Consider the following 26,017-nt stretch of genomic DNA (forward strand, 5'->3'; position numbering starts at 1 on the left):
ATAATAATAATTACTAAATGGATATGGATGATAAAAACCTTGGCTGAAGTATTTGTTAAATGTAACATTTACATTAATTTGGCAAAGTAAAATAATGATGGGGATGATTTTCGAAATTGAACTAGCTTATTGACATAGCATTTTAAATATCATAGTAAAATAAACTGCTGCATTGTGCTAATTGCTCTTTATTTTTGATGGTTTGGAATCCCTTCTTGAGGATACATCTTGTAAAGCTATGGATACATGGCAGCAACCATATAAGGAAAGGCACACTAGCATTGAGTTGAAGAAAGATGGATTAATAAAACATTCGAAATAAACATTGCCAACCTTACTGCCAGCAAAAAGGTAGAAATTAGATATTGCTGACAAAGCCAGCAATGGTGTGCAAAGGGCAGCAATGAAACGAGTCTCCATTGCATCTGTCTTCAACACCTTTTCTTTGAATAGCTTATAATTATTACTTTCTGAAATTACTTTGCCAAAGTGTTCTAAAGTAATTCCTAAATAGTTCAATATGGACCACACAAATATATTCCATACAGTTCCATGCCACATGAATATGAAGACAAATGTAGCAAAAGATGCTGTTAGCTTGCTTATTATCTTGGGTATATTGAAGTTCTTGGTAATCAGTCTTAGAAATGGTTTGTAAATGTACCTGAAAACAAAAAGCAAGATTAGTACAGATAAGTAATTTTAGGATACACTTGAAAAATGAATTATAATACAGAAATAACTGGGCTTCAAAGACATATTACTTCTTTCGTAAACTTACTTGACTAAAAATTTGTACAAGCCAACATCAAAGTATCTCCACATTTGAGAATACACATGGACTCTAGCTATGCATCGAGGTGTTGGTGGTGGATCCATGTTGTCTAATCTAGCAAATGCTGTGGTGGTGCCATAAGATATCACATACTTCAGATGGAACTCCAGTCCCATCCACAGGCCTCCACCACACAAGGCAATAGTAGGCAGCTTTCTGATAGTCTAGAACAAATTAAAACATTAAGTTAGAAAATCATATTATTACTAAATTACTGAAGAACTCACTTGATACACACCTCTACATCACTTTGCATTGCAAGGAAATATATGTAATGGAATGCACAGTCCAGCAAGAAAGTGTATGAAGTAAACAAAAACATATCACAGATAAATCTTCTAAGGCGACTGGCCAACTTCTCACTCTGAGCTAGAAAGCTTTTCTCAAAATCTTCATATGGAATAATCGGTCCAATGTAAAGCAATGGAGTGTACAACACATAACTGAACATGTTCACCAATGTTTCAACTGTCGATGGAATCTTTTCTTTACTTTTTGCACTCTTCTCTTTCATGTCAATGTGGTCAATGGAATAACTAATGCACCTCAACTTGATCCATGCTATTGTAAATAAGATTAAATAAACCTCCTCATCATTCAAGTCTTCTCTATCTAAATAATACCAGAAAAAGTATTTGTATTTTAGAGAATTATAGCTGATGAGGAGTGATAAACTCATGATCCACAGACTCATTTTCTTTCCACCAAAAAGAATTACTGAAGCATAAAGAATGGGCTGAGCCATAATAATTATCAACTGTCTGTAGCCCATGTATGACACTATAAAAATCATACTTGATAAAATGTACCAATATTTCAAAAGCCGCAATTGTGTTTTGCGTATGATTTCAGACACAATGAATTGTATCAATAAGTAGGACCAAGATATTCTTATAAAATACTTCCAACTGCTCCATTCAATATCAGAAATATCTTGAAGTCTGTTTAAAAGCCTCCATCCTGGCTTCAGTTCTCCCAAAGAATGTAGGAAATCATAGTTATTATTGTATAAGTCTGAAAGTCGAAGAAATAAATGAGTTAAAACTTGTCTTTGTCATGAACTGTGATATAAAATATATTACACTCGCTATGAATTAAAAAGTGAAGGAATTTAATACTTACCACTTTGTGCAATAAATAATTTGTACAAACAATAACAGTTTGCAGAAATCCAAACAAAAAAGTATAATAAAAGTTCAAGATACGATAATTTGCTCTTCATGTTAAAGATTTATATGATTAGAATTTAGACAAAATATTTTTTTCAATACAAATTACACACATTTTATATATAAAACAAATCTACATGATATGATTTAAATTTTCATGTTAATTAAAATTTAAAATTTCGTCGCAATGTTTACAAAAACATCTTCTAAAATGTCACTATGACAGCACAATGAATGTCAGCTCAGTGCCTTCAGCTTTGTGCTAGTGAGTGGCAGTGTGTGCGTGAATCGATAATCGATTCTGACTGTGTGGTAATTAGAAATTAATTGGTTATCAGAAAAAATAATAAGTACTGCTATAACGTCATAAAAATAACCGATGATGATAGTACTCTCTCACTCTGAGCTATGACATTAATTGCCCTAATCATGAACATCAGTTGCAGTTCGTATCGTTCGAAATGTATTTTTTTAAAGAAAGAAATATTGAAATAATATCTATTAAGTAATACTGTGAAACTTAGTAATTCGAATATTTTTTTAAACTTTGACTTACCAATAATTTACCATATTTAGCTCTACGGGGCAACTTTAACCAAAACTTGAAACAAAACAAAATGAATATAATTTCCCACCTCTTCATAGCAATGTCGAATTAACGTCATGAGTAATTCAACAGGGTAATGTTAGTAATAGTAACATAGTGACGCCTATTTACTTTAAGTTGGCTGGAAGATAATTTGCTCAATTTCAATATTTTTTGGTTTGAGCTAAATTTAACTTCTTTAACTGATACTGCTGGTGTAATAATAATGTAATCTTTACATTTTTTTTTACATAATAAATTTTATAAAATCCGATTTGTATGAAAATTAAAATAATTAAAATAAAGATATCAATTTTCTGACTTCACCATACCATTTATATGCCCATTTTAACATGGGCCAGAGTCAGCTCATGATAATATACCCATTTACCTAACACCCTGTATATTTTAATCCCATTCAGTGAAATCTAATGTTTTCAACATCACGAAACTTCTCCATTGTGAAGGAAATCTGAAAAGTTCACACCCCAAAAATGTCCATGTAATCGTAATTTTAAAGATAAATTTTTACGTATACGTATGGTATACCATTCGAAAGAGCAGTAAAAACTAAGAAAGACTGTATATTTAACTCAAAAACCGGATTTTGTCAGTTACCCCAAGTTGTGCCCCAAGTGAACCTGCAACTGACGATCTAGTCAAATGATCTTCTGTGTGATAAACTTCAGTGGTTACGGTCTTAATTAAAGAAAAAATACTTATTAATAAAATTTTAAAATAATTTTATAACGCGTTTAAATTAGGAGCTTTCTTTTACAGTAAACAATATATTGGTGTAGGTACATAAACATACTACATATTCCCAAGTGACCTACGTACTTAAAATGATTGTGTTATTATAATATGTAGTAACTAAGCTACATAATTATTATTATGGTCCAAAACAAGACTGACAACTGCACTGCCCAGCAATAAGCGGGAAATAATCTGTGATGAACGAACTCTTAGTGTACGCAAGTTTTTAAAACAGCGAGTAGGTACGTTCCTTGACTTTATTCATCTTATATCAGTCTACTACTTACGTGCGCTCGGAGTGATTCGCTCCGAAGGTTGTAGTAATAATAATAAGTACTATGCTTATTTGACCCTAACATAAAGGTCAAGTTATATCTAGTCGAAAATTCAGTCAACAATCTTGTGATTATTAGTTTAATACTCTAGTTTTGTGTTATGATAGATTTAAAATTATGTGTAGACGTGGATATTATATTGTGATACTTTTATTGATTCAACAACAAAATGGTAAGTAGAAGTAGACATCATGGCCTGATTTCTTTTTTTATTTGCGCATTAACTTCTCGATATCTTTGTTATTTTTTGATTAAATTATTAATATATTAAAACAAATCCTATTATTATACTGTGTTTGAGTTTAAATAATAAATGTTCTGTTTTTGAAACTTAAGTCAGATTTCTTTTGGAACGAACGCGGCAAATTCAAATGGATATTTTGTTTTATACTACTTAATATCAGTCTGATGCTTAATACTTACACTTTGAATGTTATACATGATGTAAACAGCAATAAATAAATAAATTAAAATAAAGAAAGTTTTAATACTAATAGTTAAGCCATAAGTACCTAGTACAAAATAAATGCTATAAAATATTACTAATAAATCCAAGACATTCATAAATTGTTACGAGTATATACGTTAAATTTTATTGCCAAACGGATCAATGTGGATTAGAAAATTACTTTCAAAAACATAGGTCCTGATGCTTATCATTATAATTATGTTTCAGCCCTGGAATATAATAAGCAACGATACAACACAAATACGGATTTCCTATTACATGAAGCAGGAACAGTTCAAGGAAGTCCGACAGTTCCTAAAAGAGACTATGTAGCACCCGTGCGTAATCCTTCGACAAAAAAAGAAGATTTTCCACCTTTGGGATCTACTACTCATACTCAAACGACAGTAACGACTGCGCGTAGTTTGCCTAGTACATTATCTACCAGGGTAACACAGTCGTCAGGCAAACGAGATTATGTAGCTCCCAACAATCCATCTTTATCAACTACTACTAAAAAACGGGATGATTTTCCATCTTTGGGAACTACATCATTCACACAAACTACTATGCGCACTCTGACCAGCCCGATTCCTAATAGAGTGACACAGTCAAACAACAGGCGAGACTATGTAGCTCCCAACTTTCCACCTCTTTCTTCCTCAACAAATGCACAATCAGGAACTGGTAAAGTTAAGGACCTAGTAAATTTTTATGACAGTAAAAGTACTCCTCAAAATGGTCCTCAAAAAGTGCCAAGTTACAGTTCAATTTTACAACAAGGAAATAATCCAAATTCTGGTAGCACAGCTAAAGTTCTTCCTGTTACCCAGTCTACCCCGAAAATGATACCAACTCAAACTCCTAAACCATTAAGTTTTAGCAGTGTTGTTGCTGGGTCTAATCGCCCTGCTGCAGTTTCATCTAGTACAACAAATAGACCTTCAACGATGGGTATAATAAATACCCAATCAAAGCCTGGTAATAATCAAGCTTCAAATCGCCCAGCTGTATTACCTAGCACTCTAGCAAATAATAACAATCAAGGAAGTAGTGGAAGTAAACCTACAGACACCGAGCTTCAAACTCTTACTGAGGAGCTTCTAAAACGCGATGTTAATAATGCAGCTAAATATGTAACTGTTAATTATCAAGAAAAAACAACTTCGCAGTCGACAGATGATAAGGCGCCTCTTCCGTGAGTATTATTTTTTAAGTTGTTAATAAAAATAGTTTTACTTCGTACATTGACTTCGCAAGTAAAAGTCAAGTAAAAGTTTTTTTTTCATTGTAGGGAATGGTCTTAATCAAGATAATTATTATGACTAATAAGATAAATTTATCAAATATGTTTATTTAACCTTGATTGATTAGTATCAAAATATTAGCTTACATGATACCGTCTTTCCTTTCAGATTACTCACGGTGGCACCTGAAGCATGGAATATTCCGACAATACAAAAATTCGTACCATTATTAGACAATTATGAAAGGGACACGCTAGTCAACGAGCATGTCACCCCTCAGGTATCGGCCAATTAATGTAACACCATAAGCAATTTGTACATTTAGTATCACATTAGCACATACGAGCACCTACAGTTAACTTCACCATAGTCAAAGATACTTCATGTATAATTTATCAGGAAGCTGGCAATTACAAAAATATTATTACTCATTAACAAAGGTAAACAATATTATTAAACATTAATAATTACAGGAAAGAAACGAAGAAAATGCCTTTATGGATGCAATAATGGCTACATCTGTTATTCGCCATTTGATGAATTTCTTAAAAGACAAAGGTAAAGATACCTAATAATAAATATCAGATAAAAATACCTAGACATTGTTTAGTCGTGTTGCTTTATAAAAGTTAAGCGTATTCTTTACTAAGTAAGCATTATGAAATTTTATTATTATTTTATTTACAGGCTATGTTTCCCCTGATCCTCGACAACAGCGAGATTTTCTGAAACAATTATGGTTTGGTTTATACTCCAGAGGCAAAGGAAAATTAAGCAGTTCTGGTTTCGAACATAGCTTTGTGTCAGAACTTAAAAATGGCCAAGTGTCAGGTTAGTAGATGACTAAGTACCTGTTCATTTGAAATTTTATATATTAAGTAATATTTTATGGGAAATTGCACATCATTATTTTGTAAAAAATTTTTTTGGCATGTTAAGCTAAACAGCAACCATAAGTAGCTATAATAAGAGCCATTTAGGGTAAAATAAAAATCTGATGTGTGTCTTACAGATGATATTGATTAAGTACCTACTAGTGAGTACGTCGATTATCCTCATTCTACAAAAACTATCTATTGAATTGACCGGTCACGTTATCTATCTATTGAGTTATTTAAAACTATTATTTTCTGTTTTAGGATTGCATAACTGGATTTACTTTTCAAAAGAAGAACAAGCAAATCGTCTTAATTACCTGGGATATTTAAAATATACGCAATTAAATGATGTAAGTAAGAAAACTATTAAAACTACATCTTTTAACCTACAATAAATTCAAAATAATGCGCTAAAAATATCCTGATTAATTAAATCCTTCTATTAATTTCAAAACACATTATGTTACTATGAATTTTGTTGCTTTACAGAAAGGAGCGATCATAAAATTGCATTTTAATCAACAAGGAGTGGATAAACCTGTCGACAGTTTATTTATTGGAACATCACCTGAATTGGAAATGGCGCTTTACACAGTTTGTTTTCTAACTCGTGTTGATGATGACTGCAATGTAAAACTTGCTGGCAAAGACGTGAAAGTGATGACTCATAACTTCCGTTATCGCAGTAAAAATTATATCGGAAGTGCCTATCCCCAAATATAAGTTTTTGTATAACTTCCGCTTGCAGCTTCCTCGTGTCAATTTCGATAGATCACGTTTAGTTTTTGCGCGGAATCCTGCTTACTAATACTACTATCTATTATATTATTGTGTTTTTATTGTTTAAAAATATTTATAAATATATTTTTATAATTTTAACATTAGTTTTATTTTGTATTTCCATAATATATTATCACATTAAGAGCTAGCACAAAAATGATATTAAATATTAAAAGCTTTTCAGCTGGACTAAAACTATCGAAACTCCTAGTTTTCAACGGGACAGTTTCAAAATGGAGGTACTTAAACAAGACAAGTAATCTAGGTACCTACTTTTTGATTTTCCAGCCATCTAGAACCTATAAAATAATAAAGGCACCTAAAGGTATAATGTAACCTTGAAGATTTGAACACTTCGCCGCTATCTAGTCTTAAACTTAGTAAAGCTTGTACTATTAGTTTCTTACTAGACAACAATAGAACTTACGACTTTTGGCAAGTTAGCCCGACAGGCGAACTATTAGGCCAAGCCGTCGTTAAAAATATATTTAGTTAAGACACCATTTACATACATCTTAAATAATTATTATCTTTTCGGGACAACATAATATTTTTGTAGTACATGTATATCGTGTATCAAATAGCACACCAAACAAAAGTTTGTACCTACCTGACACTTATAGGTTAAAGGCTCGGATGTCAGTGATGTCACTTCTCCCTTTTGCAATTTTATAGCTCGAAGCTAAGATTCGTTAATATTGATTATGATTAAATTCACACATACAACACTGTATGTCATGTGTGATGACTGACACTACTGACAGTGACACATGAGACAACTGACAGGATTTGTCTTGTCAATCATCATCAGTGATTTTTTTTAAGTTGCTGAAAAGAGTCGAGTATCGTGGTTGTGTCTTCGATTAGGTTTTGAATTATGCAACGATGTTCGAATGTTTGTATTAAGAGAATGTTAATTAACACCTTTTTTAAATAAATTGAACGTAAATGTTCATAAACTTCCTCCTATTTGATTGTCGATAACGCACCTGTTTCTTCACTTTTGTAAGTGTATTTTTACTTCTGCATAATTTCCAATATCTCTCCAAATATGAGCCTGTGCAACACTTTAGTTGGTGGAATCAAATATCTGAACCGTAATCTAACGAAGAAAATCGATACGTGCCATGTTTTACTTGCTAAGAAGTATTCGACACGCGAATTGCTGAAAGAAGCATACTGTCGCACTAAATTAAAATGTCGTTGTAAGTACATACAATGTATTTAATATGTTATAATCAAGAATAGTTATCGCTTATTCGCCCCCTTCCTTAAACCTTCCTGAACCTGTTATTCACCTGCTTTATTGTCTATTGATGTAGGTAAATATAGCTTCAAATTCTCTTAAATTTTTTAAGACTACATAATACATAAATAATAATATAATATCAAGTTTGTATATCATTCCTTTTTTATATACTTTTTCTAGCAAAAAAGCTACCGCAAGATGTGAACCCTCGAGGTGTGTTTGCCTGCAATGAGTTGGACTTATCTGAAGTTAAAGTTTATGGGTTCGACTATGATTACACTCTGGCCCACTACAAACCCTCTCTGGAGCACCTGTTGTATAATCTTGGCAGAGAAGTCTTGTTGGAAAAATACAATGTAAGTTGACGATACATTTAGAATTTTTTATTATACTAACAACATTATTATAGACTTATAATTTTAACGTCCCTTTCTTCTACATTTTTAGTATCCACCGGAAATTTTAAATTTGGAGTACAAGCCAAACTTTGCTGTAAGAGGTCTTCACTATGACATTGAAAAAGGGTTGCTGCTGAAACTGGACTCGTTCCTACAAATCCAGTTTGGTGCCGTCTATAGAGGCCTCACACCTGTCTCTACAGAGGAAGTGCTAAAAATCTACAAGAACAGAATAATTCCTATTGCCTACGTGGAAGGTGACACTAGAGCCCATAAGGTAATATTGTTGAACTATTTCAACTGATCTCTTTACAATTTGAAAGAAACACTGAAATCAATTTAATTGTAGGCACTAGAAGTTCATTAATTTAGTGGTGTTTTTAATTCTTTGTAAATAAACTTGCATGCAATTTTTTGCACAGCGGAAAGGTAAGGTAAGTCAAACAACATAATAACATAGACTTACTAAGAAAATAACCAAATACATCTGTTTACCTGAAACTTGTTCTCATAATCTTTTATCCAGCATCTCGTCAGAGCATATGCAAAAGATCAGTCTAGTAACTGCATGCGATTTACGACTATTCAATGTATTACGGCCAGTTATAGCGACATGTGTTAGTAATCAACAGCACTTGTAAGCAATCATTCATTTGTCCACTCCCCTACGTCTTGTGTTGATACAAGGCCCATGTGACATGACACTGATGTGCAATTGTAAATAATGTACTGACTGTACTAGAGCTATATTATTTATACAGATGTAGGTTAGCAAATTATATTGTATGTTTTATGACATGATGTTATTATTTACTAGCAGTTCTGCAGCGCATGTTATGGTAATATGGAAATAAACAATGTCACAGATCAGTTACTGAAATATTGGTACTTAAAATTATTTCCTGCATGTTATGATAGTTAACTATGTATGTAAGAATATCTTATGTAAATTGAAACAAGAATTAGATGTAATGCTCTTATCTATCTTTAAAAATTAAAACTTAAAATATTTAAGACCAGTTTGTTTCAAATGTACTTCTGGTTAACATTTCAGGCAAATCGCGCAAAGATGGTGCATTTGGCGGATCTGTTCTCAGTACCTGAGATGGGACTGCTGTGTAATGTAGCAGAGTATTTCATAAAGAACCATATTGATTATCACCCAGAGATCTTGTTTTTGGATGTTAAGGTAAGAAATATTTATATTTGGTACTTTTTAATTAGAGATTTGAGGCTTAAGCTAAAAATTCAATTTCTTTGATAAAATATAGTTCTGTGTAAATACCAGAGAAAATAAATAATTGTGTCAAGGTCATCTCTTCTTTATTTTATTTACCTACACTGTTTGATAGCAGATGAACAAACTTAAAATCTGGGTAGAGTTTACTTCAGTTAAAAAAGTAGACATTAATTATGAGATGTGAGGTGATAGATTTCTTCATTTCTTCCAGTTTAATTTTTACTATATTCCAGAACTCTGTACAAAGCTGCCATCCGATAATGCACAAGATAGTTGCTCAGAATGTCGAAGAGTACATCAGGCCCAATCCAGACCTAAGAAAATATTTCCAAATGTTGCAAGAATCTGAAAAGAACTTGTTTCTGGTGACCAACAGCCCTTATCATTTTGTGTAAGTGAAAAAGTGCGTGTAGACTGCAGATTTTTTTCGGACGATAGTTTTAATTGGGACATTAATAAGTATGAACATGTATTATACGATTTGGTATCGGCCGATTCTTCGTACTGATTAGAAGCTGACCAAACTACCGGTCTAAATAGTCTAGTCTGCGAGACTCATTCACATAGTAATAATACCTACTGCATCGAGTGCCGGCCACGCACCGCTAGACGTGACGTAGGAAGGTCTTCCACTCTTTTTTTTCCTTTATTCTATTACTACCGACACCGACCAACCGGTTTTTGGACCGACCAGACCACTAATGTTAAGGAAAACGCCAAAAATTTGTCTCAGCTCAAAAATAAAAATAACAGTTTGTATTGTTCTCTAATAGTCATATTTAGGTAACATGGTTGTATGTTCAGAATGCATAGTTTTAAGCTTCGTCATTTAATTTTGTGAAAGTTTCACAAGAATCTGTACTACAATTTAGAAAAAAATGTTTTTTAGCTGATCCAACAAAGCTGCAAGATTTGTAGTGGATATGGTTTCGCAAGAGGAAGCCTCTTTCTAATTAATAAATCTTAATGTATTAAGATTCGATGGGACGGACCATGTTTTAAATAAAAACAGATAAAAAAAAAAGCTTTATAATGCATTTTTACACCCTATATACACCGTGTTACTTTGCATTCTTGCCATATTCACAGAGATAAAAGTAGGGACCAATACCTGTTATTTAAGATAAACAAGAGTCTCCCATAAAGAAAGTACACTGAGTTTTTAGTAAATTTGGTTTTGCAGTACAAATTGGAATAAACCAATTTTGTCTCGCACTTTCTACAGGTGCAAGTGGAATAAACCTAGTGGGCGTGGCCTAGTTCTTATTAATCTGTGATGTTTTATGGCTCTGGGTACCAGCCTTTTTATCCAGTCATAATAATTATTTGAAATACTCTTCAGTNTTGTTCTCAGTACCTGAGATGGGCCTGCTGTGTAATGTAGCAGAGTATTTCATAAAGAACCATATTGATTATCATCCAGAAATCTTGTTTTTGGATGTTAAGGTAAGAAATATTTATATTACTTTTAATTAGAGATTTGAGGCTTAAGCCAAGAATTCAGTTTCTCTGATAAAATGTAGTTCTGTCCATATACTAGAGAAAATAAATTATTGTGTCAAGGTCTTTTTTTACTTTATTTACACTGTTTGATAGCAGATGAACAAACTTAAAATCTGGGTAGAGTTTACTTCAGTTAAAAAAGTAGACCTATGCTCATTTTCACCATCAATCCCTAATTTTTAACTTTTCAAGTGACCCCTATGGTAGCACAAAACAGGCATTTTGTTTTCATAGGGGTCACTTAAAAATTAGGGATTGATAATGAAAATGGGCAATAGTAATACCTTAATTATGAGATGTGAGGTGATAGATTTCATCCAGTTTTATTTTTTACTATATTCCAGAACTCTGTACAAAGCTGCCATCCGATAATGCACAAGATTGTTGCTCAGAATGTCGAAGAGTACATCAGGCCCAATCCAGACCTAAGAAAATATTTCCAAATGTTACAAGAATCTGAAAAGAACTTGTTTCTGGTGACCAACAGCCCTTATCATTTTGTGTAAGTGAAAAAGTGCCTGTAGACTGCAGATTTTTTGTCGGCCGATAGTTTTAATTGGGATATTAATGAGTATGAACGAACATGTATTACACTGATTTGGTATCGGCCGATTCTTCGTACTGATTAGAAGTGGACCAAAATATTGGTCCAAATAGTCTGATAGTCATACATAATATAGTAATAATACCTACTGCATCGAGTGGCGGCCACGCATCGGTAGACGTGACGTACGAAGGCCTTCCACTCTTTTTTTTTCCTTTATTACTACCGACACCGACCGGCCGGTTTTCAGACCGGCCAGACCACAAATTTTAAGGAAAACGCTAAAAATTTGTCTCAGCTCAAAAATAAAAATAACAGTTTGTATTGTCCTCTAATAATCATTTAGGTAACATGGTTGTATGTTTAGAATGCATAGTTTTAAGCTTCGTCATTTAATTTTGTGAAAGTTTCACAAGAATGTGTACTACAATTTAGAAAAAAATGTTTTTTAGCTGATCCAACAAAGCTGCAAGATTTGTAGTGGATATGGTTTCGCAAGAGGAAACCTCTTTCTAATTAATAAATCTTAATGTATTAAGATTCGATGGGACGGACCATGTTTTAAATAAAAACAGATAAAAAAAAGCTTTATCATGCATTTTTACACCCTGTATATTTCATTTAATTCCAGCAATGCGGGCATGGAGATGCTAGTTGGTCACGACTGGCGGGACTTCTTCGACGTGGTGATCGTAAACGCGAACAAGCCCAAGTTCTTCACTGAAGTGTCTCGCCCAATCAGGGTGTTTGATAAGAACGCCAATACGCACATCTGGGAGAAGGTCACGTCTTTGGAGAAGGGGATCATTTATTATGAGGTGAGGACATGCTGTGCGTATTATGACGCTATGGATCGTGGACGCTATGGAAGCTGTGCGTATTATTTGGATATGATATTGACCAAACAAAACAATTTGAAGATTCTTCCAGTGCAAAGCGAACAACAGATAATAAACGGTGCCTCATGTATCTCTTTTACACAATATCTTTTTAAAAACATTACATAGTACTTACATACTAACCTATTTAAGCGAAGATTTTATGACTAATTTTCCCGCTAACCACTCCAAGTAAGATGCTCGTGTTAGGATTCACCACAATAATTCGCTGTCTTTTCTGTGTAGGTATAATATGTATGTATTTACAAAAAAAGTATTTCAGTATGTTTACATCCGTTGTCTAGTACATATAGTACAAGCTTTGCTTAGTTTGGGACTAGAGGCACAGAGTAAAATGTCCAAGGATATTCATTATTATTATTTATTATTAATTCATCAATCGAAGGAGTTCGTACTGGGTAACCGTTGGTCTATTGTCACCTCAAATGTTCTCAATTGTCTCCAGGGCACAGTGAAGCAGCTGCAAGACCTGACGGGCTGGAGCGGGCACCAGGTGTTGTACTTCGGAGACCACCCCTACAGTGACCTGGCTGACGTCACGCTCGAGCACGGCTGGCGGACCGGCGCCATCATCAACGAGATTACAGTTCAGTAACACACCTTCATTAGGCAACCTCCATATTGTCAGCCATCTCGCTTAATATTGGGACCACTCTGCAGCGACCTGTGACGTCATACAGTTCAGCGACCCACCTTTGGCCACGCCCACAATGTCGGGCATCTCGATTTTAATACTCTTAATCCATTTCATTTGATATAATAAATGCAATAGATGTTTTTGCAATCGGTTATAATAATCAGACACATTAATTTAACAGGTGAAGAAATTCTATTATCTATGAAGCAAACAAACTAATCTATTGGTTAATCTATTGTGATCAATCAACTAACCGTCTACGGTCGACATTATCACTAGATTTTCAGACAATATAACTGAATTCACACTTCGTGATTGATTGATTGATTACTAGGACCAATCATAGGCTGGACTCTTTTTCATACTTATTGTCGGTGTACTCGTATGGACTTTATTATTTTTAAAGCTGGTATTATAATGAGTCAACTGTTAACCAATAATTTTAATTAACTTTAACTATTTAAAATTAAAACAAACAAATAAAAAAATATCCTCTCAAACGAATGTACCTATGTATTAATTTGTTCTCAGCACGAGATCAAGACCCTCAACACGCAGTCTTTCAAGGAGAATGCGAACTGGCTTCAGATGCTGACCCAGCTTATCGAGGACCACCAAGACTATAAGGAACCGGAGGCCGTCGAGGTCATCGGCCAGTGGATGGCTGAGCGGGACTATCTTAGGTCAGTAAAGTTTCATATTAAACCGCTATTCGGTACTTGAGACGAGTTTTATGATAAATGAGCATTCAATAACAGAATGATTTTCGCTAAAAGAGCGCTTACTCGGAGCAAAGACTTGTGGCAGGCAGTGTAATATTAAAACAGTGCATATCACGTTTTCTCTCGCACTCACAATGGTTTTGGGTGACGTAATACAGAGGCAGGCATAGTGTTGTTTAAAATACGTAATAATTAATAAAAAATATTAGCCAGTGTGCATCATCATCAAAAATTACTTATGGCCCCCACCTGCTGCGAGTTTTTGCGTCGAGTATAGACAAAATTATTCTTCTTTGTCTATGTTGTAAAAACGGAGGTCATAACTTTATCAGACTGGTGTATTTACAGTCTGTTATATTAGGTTGTTCAATCACTTGACTTACTTTGACATAAGATCTTATGTCTCCTAGATGGGGTAAAGGGCGTCCACAACAGTCCTCCATCGCGTTCGGTTGTTCAATCAGATCGCGCGAATTATTTTCAGACAATCGCGTGTGCAATGTCCTTTCCTTAAAAAACTGGAAACACAGAGATTTGACACGTGTAACCCAACGGGGAATCGAATCCGGTACCTCATCGAGAGAGTTTTATTTTTAACCATTAACACTACAGATTGTGTTACAGAGGTGTAGAGTTTTGTGTCAGTTTTCTTAATTTATCAGTTTTTTTTAACTTTAATTACATAATATGGATTATGTGTTGATATTAGTTCGTCGAACTCTTGTTTTTAATAAATCGAAAGGCGAAAGCGATGCTAATTTGCAATTATGAAATATGAACAAACATTTTTTGTCCGTGGTTCAATAATTATAATTCAGGATGTTAATTTAAAAACTAATTTCAAACAATGCCTATTTAATTGAACACATCAGGAATTATTTTTATTTATAAAACAATTGACAAGGGATTGCTAGTGTTTATAGATATGGCTCACTCGTATTTACTCGCGTGTGTGTAAACGGTAAACATGCTATTATTGGAATTGTTTTTCGTAAACTTGTGTCGTATGCTATTGCGCATTTGATGAACAAAATTATATACAAGTACGAGTGTGGAATGCAATGAATCACTGCCAAAAGGTATTTTCAGAACAGTTGATATCCATTTTTAAGTAAGTTAGAAAAAGATATTGTTTTTACTATTTTTGATAGCACTGGATGTTGGAAACATTAGGGAATGCTACTAGGGACTATTCCCGCACGTAAATGTGAATTAAATAATTTGAAATACATTGCCTTTTATGGCTGTGATTGATTGCAAGCTCTTCGTACAAATTGACTGATTGGCTGTAAATAAATAATCGCCTGTGTTTGCTTTTCATGCCGACGCATTGTAGGAGTTCTTATCTCGCTTCCAGGAACGAAATAAAGGCGGTGTTTAACCCCCAGTTCGGTAGCGTGTTCCGGACCTACCACAACCCCACATACTTCTCTAGGAGGTTGTTCAGATTCGCCGACATTTACACCTCAAATATCACGAATCTTCTCAACTACTCCCTCACTCACACTTTCTACCCACGGCGGGGAGTGATGCCACACGAATACGGCTCCTATTTCGTCTAGTTTTAAGCTGAAAGTATCGTGGCAATTATGTTTATTTTAATGTAAGAAAGATAAACTTTCACTGATTTTGTTGCTATTTAAGTTCAATTGAATAATGTTATTTTAAGAACAGTATTAAGCAATCAGATATATAACTCGTTTAGAATCCTTTTAGGTCTGTTATACATATTTATACATCCCTTTTATGATAAGTTACTCACAAAAATGGTATTATGAATATTTTGAATATTCTGTAACATGTTCCTTTGATATGATCTAGGATGTATAACTGCGTATTTTCTTTATTTATACATATCATATTTGGATAGTATTTAGTTTATTATATTTAATGGAAAAGCGAAAAAGTAGATATAGATAAGTATTCAGCCAACTGTTTTCTAGTCAAAAGTATTTAATACTGTCTCATAAATCGATTTAATTAAAGCTTTTAAATACATAAATCATTGTTAATTTTTTAAAGTCAGTATATTATGTCTTTAAGTTATGAAATACTATGTAGAGTTGCAATGTAATATTATTTATATCATACGATATTAAGGTGCTCATTCATCGAGAGTATACTCGTGTAATGTAACCAATGCCAAATTGTATTTTGAGCGTGCAACACTGTTACATCGGACGGTCATCCTCCCGATTGATGAGAGCCTTTAGTCAGATTCTTGCAAGAAAACTGTTTACTTAGCATCTGACGAAAACTGCTTACGTTCCGTGGATCTGATGAATGAAATATCTTATAATATCTTCATATAATTCAAACTTCCATGTCTAAGTAAACATCTAGATTGGTTTGCAATAAAATAATTATGATTTAAGACAAATACTTAATTTACCTACACACTCAATTAGTGAAGTTCGAAAACCATATTTTCATTTCAAATAACAATCAGTTATTATATTGTTAATATCTGTAAATAGTACCATAGTATATTAATTATTAACGTTACCACCTTGGTATTTTAAAAATGTTATAAGGTGCATATTGTTGATAAAATCATTATTTTTATTATTAGCAGTTTATTTGTGCAATATTTTCGATTGAAAAAGTATACTAATATACCTTTACTATTTATTTATTATTTACGAAGACGTAGTCAATTTAAAATGCATGAATTTTAATATAATTAACTTTTCTATTATCTTAAAAGTATTTAAGTATCTTTAATAATGTTATTTTTAAGTTTTGATCAACATTATTGTAAGATGAGATGGTCAATTTCATTACCAATTGCTAGATAATACAGACCAGTGGTGGTTAGTTAATTTGAAATAATCTGTTATTTTTTGTAATTTAACTCGAGATGAATGCAGCAAGTGAAACAACTTATTAATTATTTAATTTTATCGTCAATATGTTTGCTATATTAATATCCTAAATAGGCTTTTTTATGTGTCTCCTCTTCGTTTGTAATTTGATGTTATTGCAATACTTTCCCAAGTTTTATTATAATTTCTTTGTTGTAGATTTAATAATTATACGTTGCATCTATACGAACGTAATGAAACTCTTTGGAATTTGCTTTAAAAAGTGATCTTGCCGCTAATCTTCATTTATTTCTTCAAATATGTGTTTCTAATTGAATTTCCACTACTGATACACGTTTTTAACGTTGATTTTGTGATTAAAATGTATGTAACTCCAATAACTTGATCTATTTGTGACAAGGCTATATAATACGCTTCATAATTTTTGATTGATTGATATAGTTACATATGAGTGGCACATAACATCAATCTTGTTTGCTAATTAATACGATAAGTAATTACGAAGACAGATATATTTTTATAAAGTAAAAGCTAGAAGCAATCACTTGATTACGATCTTAGTTTTATAAAATTATTAATATGAAATCATCTTGTGCTTTGTTGATGTTGATATTCTGAAGCATTTCATTTTTGATAAGATTTATTATTTGCTCAGTTGTTTTTTATCACCGTTAATAAGCTATCCTTAGTAGTAGTTTAGAGAATTGGAGACTTATGCCCGTTTTCATCATCAATCCCTAATTTTTAAGTGACCCCTATAGTAACACAAAACAGGAATTTTGTTTACATTGGGGTCACTTAAAAATTAGGGATTGATAGTGAAAACGGGCATTAGGTCTGTATTATAAAACGAATTAACCTGGCCTTGGTTGAATTTCAATATTTATTAACACCAATTTTATGCTTGAATATTACCTCGAGTCAAGATAAATGTCGTTTCATAACACAGGCCTTAAAGTAGTCATTTTGAAAGTCAGTCTTTGTAAAGCGAAAGATCCTTTAGCCATATTTTGAAGTAGTCATAGATTTTAGAAAAATATTCGACATTATTTTGTCTTCTATGTATATAAGAGTAGGTACATAGGAGTATCTAATTGGATGTAATAATTATACATAACGGGTAAATTTTAAATCGTGTGGTTTCACAACAACTTTTGATAAGGATTGTTGTATACATTTTTTATGACATTACAGCATTAGTTTACGAATTTAACGAAGTATTTTAATATTTTACAATAGTTGTATAGTAATAAAGTATTCGTACTGCATTAATGAATTTTCAAGCAACACGATTTAATATTTACCCGATAAATACGATTAGTGAATTAAATGACATTGCAATGTACTGCCTATCCAAAAAGACAATAACTCGACCCAAATCAAGTATCATCGTCGTACCTACAGTTTATAAAGTTTTCATTTTAATATACATTAAGATATCGTGTATTTGTTCGTTTACTAGTCCAGTCAATAAAGCATTATAGATGGAAAACTGTAGAACACAATTTCTGACTTCAGGACTTTATTTAGACTAGTTAGGAGGTGAACATAGCAAAAGTCCCCGCCCTTAGCCCTTGAGCCGGCGGGGAGAGGGGGGTTTAAGGGTGCCACTTTTCGGTTTTTCGCTTAATCCTCGGAAGCTATGCATCCTAGTGACATGACTACTTTGAACCAAAAAAAGCATATTCAATTTGCTACAGATGAGATAGACAAGTTTTTCTATAAATTGTATAGTTTTCGCGGCATCTGCTCTAGAAGGTCTGTAATATTGGAAATTTTATTTTTGTCTTACATGTTCCCATTAGGAGAAAATCGACTAAATCAACATTGAGCAATCATTCTAGACATGCGGGAGCATGTTAAGCCTAGTTCCAGCGAGGGGACTGCACCGTGGGTATATTTAGATGAATCACTTTGAGCCACTTTTGAATCCTCATCACTCAAAAACTACTGTGCATTAACACTTGAAATTTGGCTCATGTGTTGAGACTNCAGTTGTTTTTATCGTTGTTTGGCAATAAATCCTGTTTAATTTGTGATGTGCAATAATATTGTTATCTTCGGGGCCGCGACCTGAAATAGTAGCTTGTGATAAATCCGTTTTGTTGTTATCACTATATTCCTTAATTTGAGTTAAACAAACAAGTTAATTTGATAATTTATTATTGCATATTATAATTTGTACTCGCAACTTAGAAAGTAAAGCAGAGAGCAATTTTATGGTAAATAAATATATCATTTAAATACATGGCAATTAAATATGTTAGTAAATGGGAGGACACTGGACAGTCTGATATTATTTACGATCCTGACAAGTTATTGACATTTGTTTAAACCTAACTTACATTGTGAGACGATAATGAAATTTCTGACTTCCAAACTTATTAATCCATTTCTTGCTAATTTAACTATGTTATCAGATTTCTTAACTAGCTACGCTCTTTTAAATTTTGATAACACGTCGTCAGTTACACTGAGCGCGCAATCTTGATTAGTCTGGCAATAATAGTTACTTACACATCCGTTAGCTTCTTATTGTCTGTATAAACTCTGCAAACTTATTGTAAGTAACTATACACAACTGACTGATTAAAATGTAAAAAAGATGGTGAATATTGTAACGATTAAGACTTAATCGATTTAATAAGTGGGGTACGCGGTATCGATAACCGGTAAGTTGTCAGCCCTAATGGTTTTGGTTTGGATAGTGAAGGGGATGTTGTTGAATCGCAGCTTGCAGGGCCGGTCGGGGCGCGCCATGAAGCAGAGCGTATATAGCGCGGTCTCTAGCTCGGGGGAAGTCCCGACGAACATGGTCACCTCGGGCGCGTCTTTGGTGTTGCTGAGGACTGAATGCTGCTTGAGGATCATGCCTTTCTGTAATGGGACAAGTTGGTAATGAGAAAATTTGATGTACACTCGCGAGCAAAAATATGGAATCACCCTATTTATTCCGAGCGATCATAAGAACTAAATGACTAATAGAAGATCAATAAAAATGGCACCATTTTAAAGGTGATATTATAAACTTTAAATTGATACCATAGATACATACAATACATAGTCATTCAGTTCTTAAGACCGCTCGGAACACAAAGGGGTGATTCCATACTTTTGCTCGTAAGTTATAGAATGATTTTTCAGATAGGTAAGGTATCGACGGAAATCGAAATGAAAAGTCGTGAGTTCGCGTCCTATCTATATTTTTTAGATACTAATCATGTTTTAGAGATATTTACTTAGTTATTAATCTTTTTATACGAAAACTTTGCAGTAGAGTTGTTGCTGTTTGTTAGGAACGAATTTTCAGTACATATTATCTCGGCTCGGGAATAGAATAGAAATTTTTGTGACTCCTGAAACTCCAATAGGTTAGTTATGAAATGAAATAGATCTTACTCCAGGAAGGTCTAGTTTGTCGATGTATCCCAGGTAGTTGGCCTTGTGGTCCAGCTCGCGCTTGGCGAAGAACAGCCAGCTGTGGAGACCTAGACACAAATATTTAAGACGTCAGTTTAAAAAATATTACCTACCTATCTAAAATACAAATGAAACTTTTAATGAACCAGTAAGATAGGCTTCACTTCACTCAAACTTATCTTTTCTCAAATGATTACAATGGTAACCAAAGCTGTGGAACGTCTTAGAATCTTAAAGGCAAAGGTGCCAATATTCATAGGAACTCTGGGGCAGTAATATTTCTCATTATTTAATTTGTAAGTAAGTAACGGTCGTGGAAATCCTTGGAAGAAGCCTTTGTCTAGCAGTGGACGTCGGCTGAAATGTATGAAGTAACTAAGTAGATACCTTATTTCTTCGACTTACCAAGCACCTCGTCGGACTTGAGTTCAGCCATGAAGACGTTTTCGAAGGCGCAGCTGCACTTGCAAAGGCCGGACCAGTGGCGCGCGTACTTTGTGAACCAGATCTTCCTTAGCAGGTCCACCTGCTCGTTGTACTCGTTCAGTTGGGTCAGACCTGCCAAGTTTATTAAGTGAAAGATGCGTAGATTTACGTTCAGCCTAAAAGCTACGTTCTTTTGCACAAAGTTGAAAGTTCCTCTCATTATGGGATTTACAGGACTTCAATTGTGATTGAAAACATAAATACTGGTCCAAACTCGAAAGCAGTTTGATTTTTTACATAACTTTTATTTTAATATTTTTTAGATATTATATTTCCCTGCAGCTTCATTTTAATTGATTGTAGAGAACTACGAGACGATCGGAGGTATGTTGGTAATGTAGTTAGCCAATAAGTTTAATTTTTCTAATATTAATTTATTTCGCTCTTAGAATATCCAAAAACAAGTACCTAGCTAATATACTCAACATCAAATAAACCGCACCTTCCGCGACGCGAACTTTAACGATTTTCTTCTGACACAATCATGGTGCCCCAACAATATTGGTGTTATTTGAAAGCCCAATAAATATCCTTAACGAAAAACGCATTTAATTTCTTAATAAATGATTAACATATACCATAAATGTGACTTGAAAAAATACCTCAGTTTGGGCCCACCTATGGGATCAATTAGACCATTTTTTATGGTTATAAAACCAAATAATGATCTCACGTGTCCTCTTTAACAGATGGATAGCGATTAATCCTAACTTAACAGTTTTATAGCCATAAAAGTTGGCTCTAGCGTAACTACCTATTTTTTGAAGAAGTGACTCTGGATCCTTCTAAAGACACATTTTTGGGTTTCCTTTCCTTTAATGAAATTAAGGTTAGAACTAGGCTTTCAAATGGTGCCAATATTGGTGGGAAGTGGGGAAGCATACGTTTGAAAATGCTTGTCGCGGGACGTGCGATTTATTTGATGTCGAGTGTAGATGTTAAAAAAAAGTCTGACTATTGAGACTGACATAACAGTTGCATTGCTCTGCTCAAAGCATTAGAACTATGCCAATCTACACTTATTACTTGTAATAAACGATCAGAAAATATTTTCATACCTGCCTGCTTAGATATGTGAATAATGGAACACGTAATGTCGTAGTCAAGATAAAATATGTTTAGTTAATTCGATTGTGACTCAGCTCAGCCGTGAGAAGAATTTTGATAAAAGCGTTTGTATGGCATACCTTTGTTCACGAGGAACGACACAAGGCTCCTGATAGGGCCCGTGGCAAGGATCGTGTTGATATAAGTTGTTTGTTCGGTCTCCTCCTGCAATGACATCACCGCACGTTAGTGGCCAAATGCGGCCAGGTGGTGTGCAGAAACATTACCTACTAACACTATAAAGCTGAAGAGTTTGTTTGTTTGCACTTGCACTGATCTCAGGAACTACTGGTCCAATTTGAAAAAACTTTTTGTTTTGGATAGTTCATTAAGGCTATACAGGGTGGAAACGATAAGTGATCTCACTCGAAAAACTGGTTACTGATCCTGAAAGTGCTTCACAAGATCTATCCAACGGTACCAATAATATGTTACAAAATAAACTGGATCTATCCGAAAATTCAATATTTCCAGCTTCCATACATTTAGTAAAACCTCTTAATATTAAAAACTATACAAGATATCCAAAAACTGATTACTGATCCTGAAAGTGATTCACGAGCTCTATCCAATAGTACCAATAATAAGTTACAAAATAAACTTGATCTAACCGAAAATTCAATGTTTCCAGCTTCCATACATTTACTTAGTAGGTACTGCCACAGTCATGGCACTCATGTCTTGATAATATTATAGCAAGTAAAGCGTAGAACCAATGTTTTCCATGAATAATTTTAAATAAGAATGCAATTTATGAGTTAATTTTAAGTGTTTATTATTTAGTAAAAAAATTAACACTTAATATTGTGTGGCTGGCATACATTTAGTATGGAGGCTGAAGACATTGAATTATCGGATAGATCCAGATAGTTCTGTAATCTATTACTGATACCGTTAGAAAGAGCTCGTGAAGCACTTTCAGGATCAGTAACCAGTTTTTCGATATCTTGTGTAGTTTAGAAATAATCGAGTGAGATCACTTATCGTTTCCACCCTGTATAACATCACCTTACAGTCAATAGGGGCGGAGCAGTAGAGGAAAATGTTTGTTGCAAAAACAGGAAATAATATTTAAACAATTTTCACGCTTACGAAGTCGAGGGCATACCTAGTTTCGAATATACGTCTACTATGTTTCCCAAAGTACCAAACTAAACAACATACTCTATGGAGGTAATAGGCGAGAAGGAAAATATGAAACTTACGTTAGGAGTTACGAATTCGGGCCTGATTATGTTTTTGTGGTAGTTATCGAATAAGGCCACGAAGGGTCTGATTGTGGGTCCATTCCATACGTTCTCAGGCACATTGAGGAGGCTGAAAAACAAGCAAGTTTAATTCAAGGTTTTAATTAACTTTGTTACTTGCGCATGACGTAAGCGTATGCATCATCATTTAACTTCACAAGTAATATAAATAAAGCCTGTCTAAAATCAGGCCTGTATAGGTACCCAGTAGATAAATGTTTATTTACTGCTATGAGAGCAGTGAAACTCGCCATCTATCTAGATTCTAGGGAGCATTAATGGGGAATGGATCGTTAACGTTAGTCAAACGGGTGGATTAGAGTTAATGAAAATTCCAAGTGACAGACTTACTTAGATTGCGCTTCGTCGTTCTTCGACATGGAACTGGTTTTGCCTTGCAAATTGACCTGAATGTAGTTGAAAGCGTTGTTGATATCCGCGTTGATCATCTCTTCCCCGACGCGGAGCAGGTCTTCGTCGGTGGTGCTGTCCTGGATTTGGCGAAGCAGGTCCTCGTAGCTCTTCTTCTTGGCATAGTCTACCACTCCGCCGACGACGGTGCCGATTTGTGAGAGGGTGTTGGTGGCAGTGTTTCCCTGTTGTCCAGTCACCGAGTTGCTGATCAGGTTGGGAAGGATGCTGTTGAAAATTTGTCCTGCTGCATGCGCTATATCGTCACCCCGGGAAGCTGCGAGGCACAGCATAAGAACTGTAAGGACCCTCATGTTGGGAGACGCTAGACGTTTACTGTATCGCGATTGCGGCGCAGTAGTGATCTCCGGGCCGTGTCGACAGCGATACTGCACGACCTCTGGATGACGTCATGTCCATCTACTCGTGTGTAGATACACAACTATAGGTATGGCATGCTCGGATTGAACCCGCGCGGTCTTCCAGTTTTTGCGCCGCGCGGTGATTGCCCCGAATAGGTAATATTACACGACACACCTTGGAAGTAAACAAAAACGACCTTCAGTGGCCTTTGACAACATCTGCGTATCCGGGCCTAGTCAAGTAGCGAGGCGATAATGGAGTTGTGTTTTGCCTGTATAAAATGCTCGTCTATATATATAAAAATGAAACCCGTTTCGCGTTGTCACGGCATCACGTGTGAACGGCTGAACCGATTTCGATAATTCTTTTTTTTTAATGTTTGTGGAAGTCCAAGGATGGTTCTTACGGAAAAAAATATTAAGAAAATCTCTACGCTAAGGCGGTACGAAGTTCGCCGGGTCAGCTAGTAGTTTATAAGTAACGAGTAATTTCATGAAAACAATTCGATCGTGATGTTCGTAGTGTAAATTTTTTGTTATGTATAGCGGCCATTAATCTTCCAATTTTAATTTACACGTTTAACTTGGACAGGCACTCAATTAAAAAGCACCTATGATGAAGTTAGGGAGAGGTCAATGGACAATGGAGATATTTCTCGTCAGTCGAGTTTGAAGATTAAAAAATTCTAATCATGTGGAAAACTTGTTTTTTATTGAGTTTTTAATTGAATAAAGTTTAACATGACATATTTTCTTATTAAAAACAGCAAACGTAGTACTACCTACGTAAACGCATTATACTTAAATTACCTTTTGTGTTTACCTAACAAGTTGGTTTTGCAATTAGTGTTTTATCATCAATAAATCGGAATAATTAATTTTATTTTCGAAAAATCGGAAAAATATTTGTAAAACTCAAATATCCAGGTTATTGGTTTCCAGGCGGCCAATAAATTTTCATTAAAGCGATTAGATATGCACGAATGTGTACGGACATGCATTCTTTGTTATAATTTTACTAAATTATTTACTTGCTCTACAATGTGTAAGTTGTCAGCAGTGCACAGCACATCAGGATCTATAGAATGCATGGTAAATTCAGTGAACTGCTCCTGAATCGAATGTACCTACTACTACTATTTCTATTTATTTATATTAACCGGCAGACAGTGGTGACTGAGTTTGTTGCGGCGCTTCTTCTCAGCACTTGCCAAATGTTGGTCTCGAAGCGCTGGTAGGGTAAAAAGATTATGAGACATGTAGAGGCTCCTTAAGAGCAAAATGACGATTTGTGATTGAACTATTTATTAGTCTAAACAAATAAAGAAATTTTGACTTTGACTATATTTTTGTCGCAAAATCGCACCTTTTAAAACACATAAATTGCCTCGAGAGTAATGTCACAAAATGTTGTCTCAGTTGTCTGTACAGCAATAAAATTTCATTGTGCATTATTTGCATAATACAGCAATATTATGATGATTCTTATAAAATATTCACATATTGTCCGATAATATTTGTTTTGTAATTAACGAACTAATAATTTGATCACACGCATTCGTGTTTACACAAATGTGACAAAAAGTTTAATATTGAATAGCAGGATGTTCAAATAGGAAGGTATACATACTGTGGTAAGTTATAAATTATTTATGTTAATTTGAATCCTTCTGAATTATTTTATGGGACATGAGGCATACGAATCACCTGTTGGTAAGTGATTACCGCCGCCCATAGACACCCGCAGCCGGGTGCAGCAGCATTATAATAGTAGTATGGTCAAATAGGAAGATATTGTAAGTATACCTAAGATAAGTACAATCTTCGGGATGAATAAAAGAAAGTCACTGAAAAGAGACATTACCACGAGCGGTCGCAGGCGAGCGAGCCCCTGCAATGCAACAGTCGCGTGCGCACTGCGGGAAAATCGTGT

General features: G+C 34.3%; 4 protein-coding genes across 4 annotated transcripts; 2 read left to right on the plus strand and 2 right to left on the minus strand.

Annotated features, from left to right (window-relative positions):
• Nucleotides 1–172: 172 nt before the first annotated feature.
• rasp (protein-cysteine N-palmitoyltransferase Rasp) lies at nt 173–2,496 on the minus strand. The gene is made up of 4 exons (XM_028300406.1): nt 1,958–2,496; nt 1,074–1,849; nt 782–999; nt 173–664 (listed from the first exon to the last, which is right to left on the minus strand). Exons 1-4 carry the CDS (start codon nt 2,055–2,057, stop codon nt 178–180), a joined length of 1,581 nt encoding a protein of 526 aa, XP_028156207.1. The 5' UTR covers nt 2,058–2,496; the 3' UTR covers nt 173–177.
• Nucleotides 2,497–3,599: 1,103 nt separating this feature from the next.
• On the plus strand, nt 3,600–7,133 carry LOC114349847 (poly(U)-specific endoribonuclease homolog). Its single transcript, XM_028300425.1, has 7 exons — nt 3,600–3,853; nt 4,358–5,327; nt 5,545–5,656; nt 5,850–5,934; nt 6,064–6,207; nt 6,516–6,604; nt 6,744–7,133. The coding sequence occupies exons 1-7, from the start codon at nt 3,799–3,801 to the stop codon at nt 6,975–6,977; spliced, it is 1,689 nt and encodes a 562-aa protein (XP_028156226.1). The 5' UTR covers nt 3,600–3,798; the 3' UTR covers nt 6,978–7,133.
• Nucleotides 7,134–7,842: 709 nt separating this feature from the next.
• Nt5c (5' nucleotidase C) lies at nt 7,843–18,075 on the plus strand. The gene is made up of 9 exons (XM_028300418.1): nt 7,843–8,239; nt 8,464–8,639; nt 8,731–8,958; nt 9,736–9,870; nt 10,155–10,312; nt 12,600–12,786; nt 13,313–13,453; nt 14,036–14,187; nt 15,584–18,075. The coding sequence occupies exons 1-9, from the start codon at nt 8,086–8,088 to the stop codon at nt 15,786–15,788; spliced, it is 1,536 nt and encodes a 511-aa protein (XP_028156219.1). The 5' UTR covers nt 7,843–8,085; the 3' UTR covers nt 15,789–18,075.
• Nucleotides 18,076–19,197: 1,122 nt separating this feature from the next.
• On the minus strand, nt 19,198–24,135 carry LOC114349842 (poly(U)-specific endoribonuclease homolog). Its single transcript, XM_028300419.1, has 6 exons — nt 23,663–24,135; nt 23,270–23,381; nt 22,145–22,229; nt 20,877–21,029; nt 20,451–20,539; nt 19,198–19,928 (listed from the first exon to the last, which is right to left on the minus strand). The coding sequence occupies exons 1-6, from the start codon at nt 24,034–24,036 to the stop codon at nt 19,692–19,694; spliced, it is 1,050 nt and encodes a 349-aa protein (XP_028156220.1). The 5' UTR covers nt 24,037–24,135; the 3' UTR covers nt 19,198–19,691.
• Nucleotides 24,136–26,017: the final 1,882 nt, after the last annotated feature.

Source organism: Ostrinia furnacalis, unplaced genomic scaffold (genome assembly GCF_004193835.3).
Source record: "Ostrinia furnacalis isolate ACB-3 unplaced genomic scaffold, ASM419383v2 OfSCF0710, whole genome shotgun sequence".
NCBI classification, from domain to species: Eukaryota; Metazoa; Arthropoda; class Insecta; order Lepidoptera; family Crambidae; genus Ostrinia; species Ostrinia furnacalis.

What these genes read in the sequence shown, in the direction of transcription:
- LOC114349847 (XM_028300425.1), top strand. Translation starts at nt 3,799, where the DNA reads ATGTGTAGACGTGGATATTATATTGTGATACTTTTATTGATTCAACAA. An exon ending in GATGATAAGGCGCCTCTTCC is followed by an intron (nt 5,328 to 5,544) that starts GTGAGTATTATT and finishes CTTTCCTTTCAG; the next exon opens with ATTACTCACGGTGGCACCTG. An exon ending in ACGAGCATGTCACCCCTCAG is followed by an intron (nt 5,657 to 5,849) that starts GTATCGGCCAAT and finishes TAATAATTACAG; the next exon opens with GAAAGAAACGAAGAAAATGC.
- LOC114349842 (XM_028300419.1), bottom strand. Translation starts at nt 24,036, where the DNA reads ATGAGGGTCCTTACAGTTCTTATGCTGTGCCTCGCAGCTTCCCGGGGT. An exon ending in GTCGTTCCTCGTGAACAAAG is followed by an intron (nt 21,030 to 22,144) that starts GTATGCCATACA and finishes TAAACTTGGCAG; the next exon opens with GTCTGACCCAACTGAACGAG. An exon ending in CAAGTCCGACGAGGTGCTTG is followed by an intron (nt 20,540 to 20,876) that starts GTAAGTCGAAGA and finishes ATTTGTGTCTAG; the next exon opens with GTCTCCACAGCTGGCTGTTC.
- rasp (XM_028300406.1), bottom strand. Translation starts at nt 2,057, where the DNA reads ATGAAGAGCAAATTATCGTATCTTGAACTTTTATTATACTTTTTTGTT. An exon ending in ATTATTTATTGCACAAAGTG is followed by an intron (nt 1,850 to 1,957) that starts GTAAGTATTAAA and finishes TTCGACTTTCAG; the next exon opens with ACTTATACAATAATAACTAT. An exon ending in TTGTACAAATTTTTAGTCAA is followed by an intron (nt 665 to 781) that starts GTAAGTTTACGA and finishes TTTTGTTTTCAG; the next exon opens with GTACATTTACAAACCATTTC.
- Nt5c (XM_028300418.1), top strand. Translation starts at nt 8,086, where the DNA reads ATGAGCCTGTGCAACACTTTAGTTGGTGGAATCAAATATCTGAACCGT. An exon ending in TCTTGTTGGAAAAATACAAT is followed by an intron (nt 8,640 to 8,730) that starts GTAAGTTGACGA and finishes CTACATTTTTAG; the next exon opens with TATCCACCGGAAATTTTAAA. An exon ending in GTGACACTAGAGCCCATAAG is followed by an intron (nt 8,959 to 9,735) that starts GTAATATTGTTG and finishes TTAACATTTCAG; the next exon opens with GCAAATCGCGCAAAGATGGT.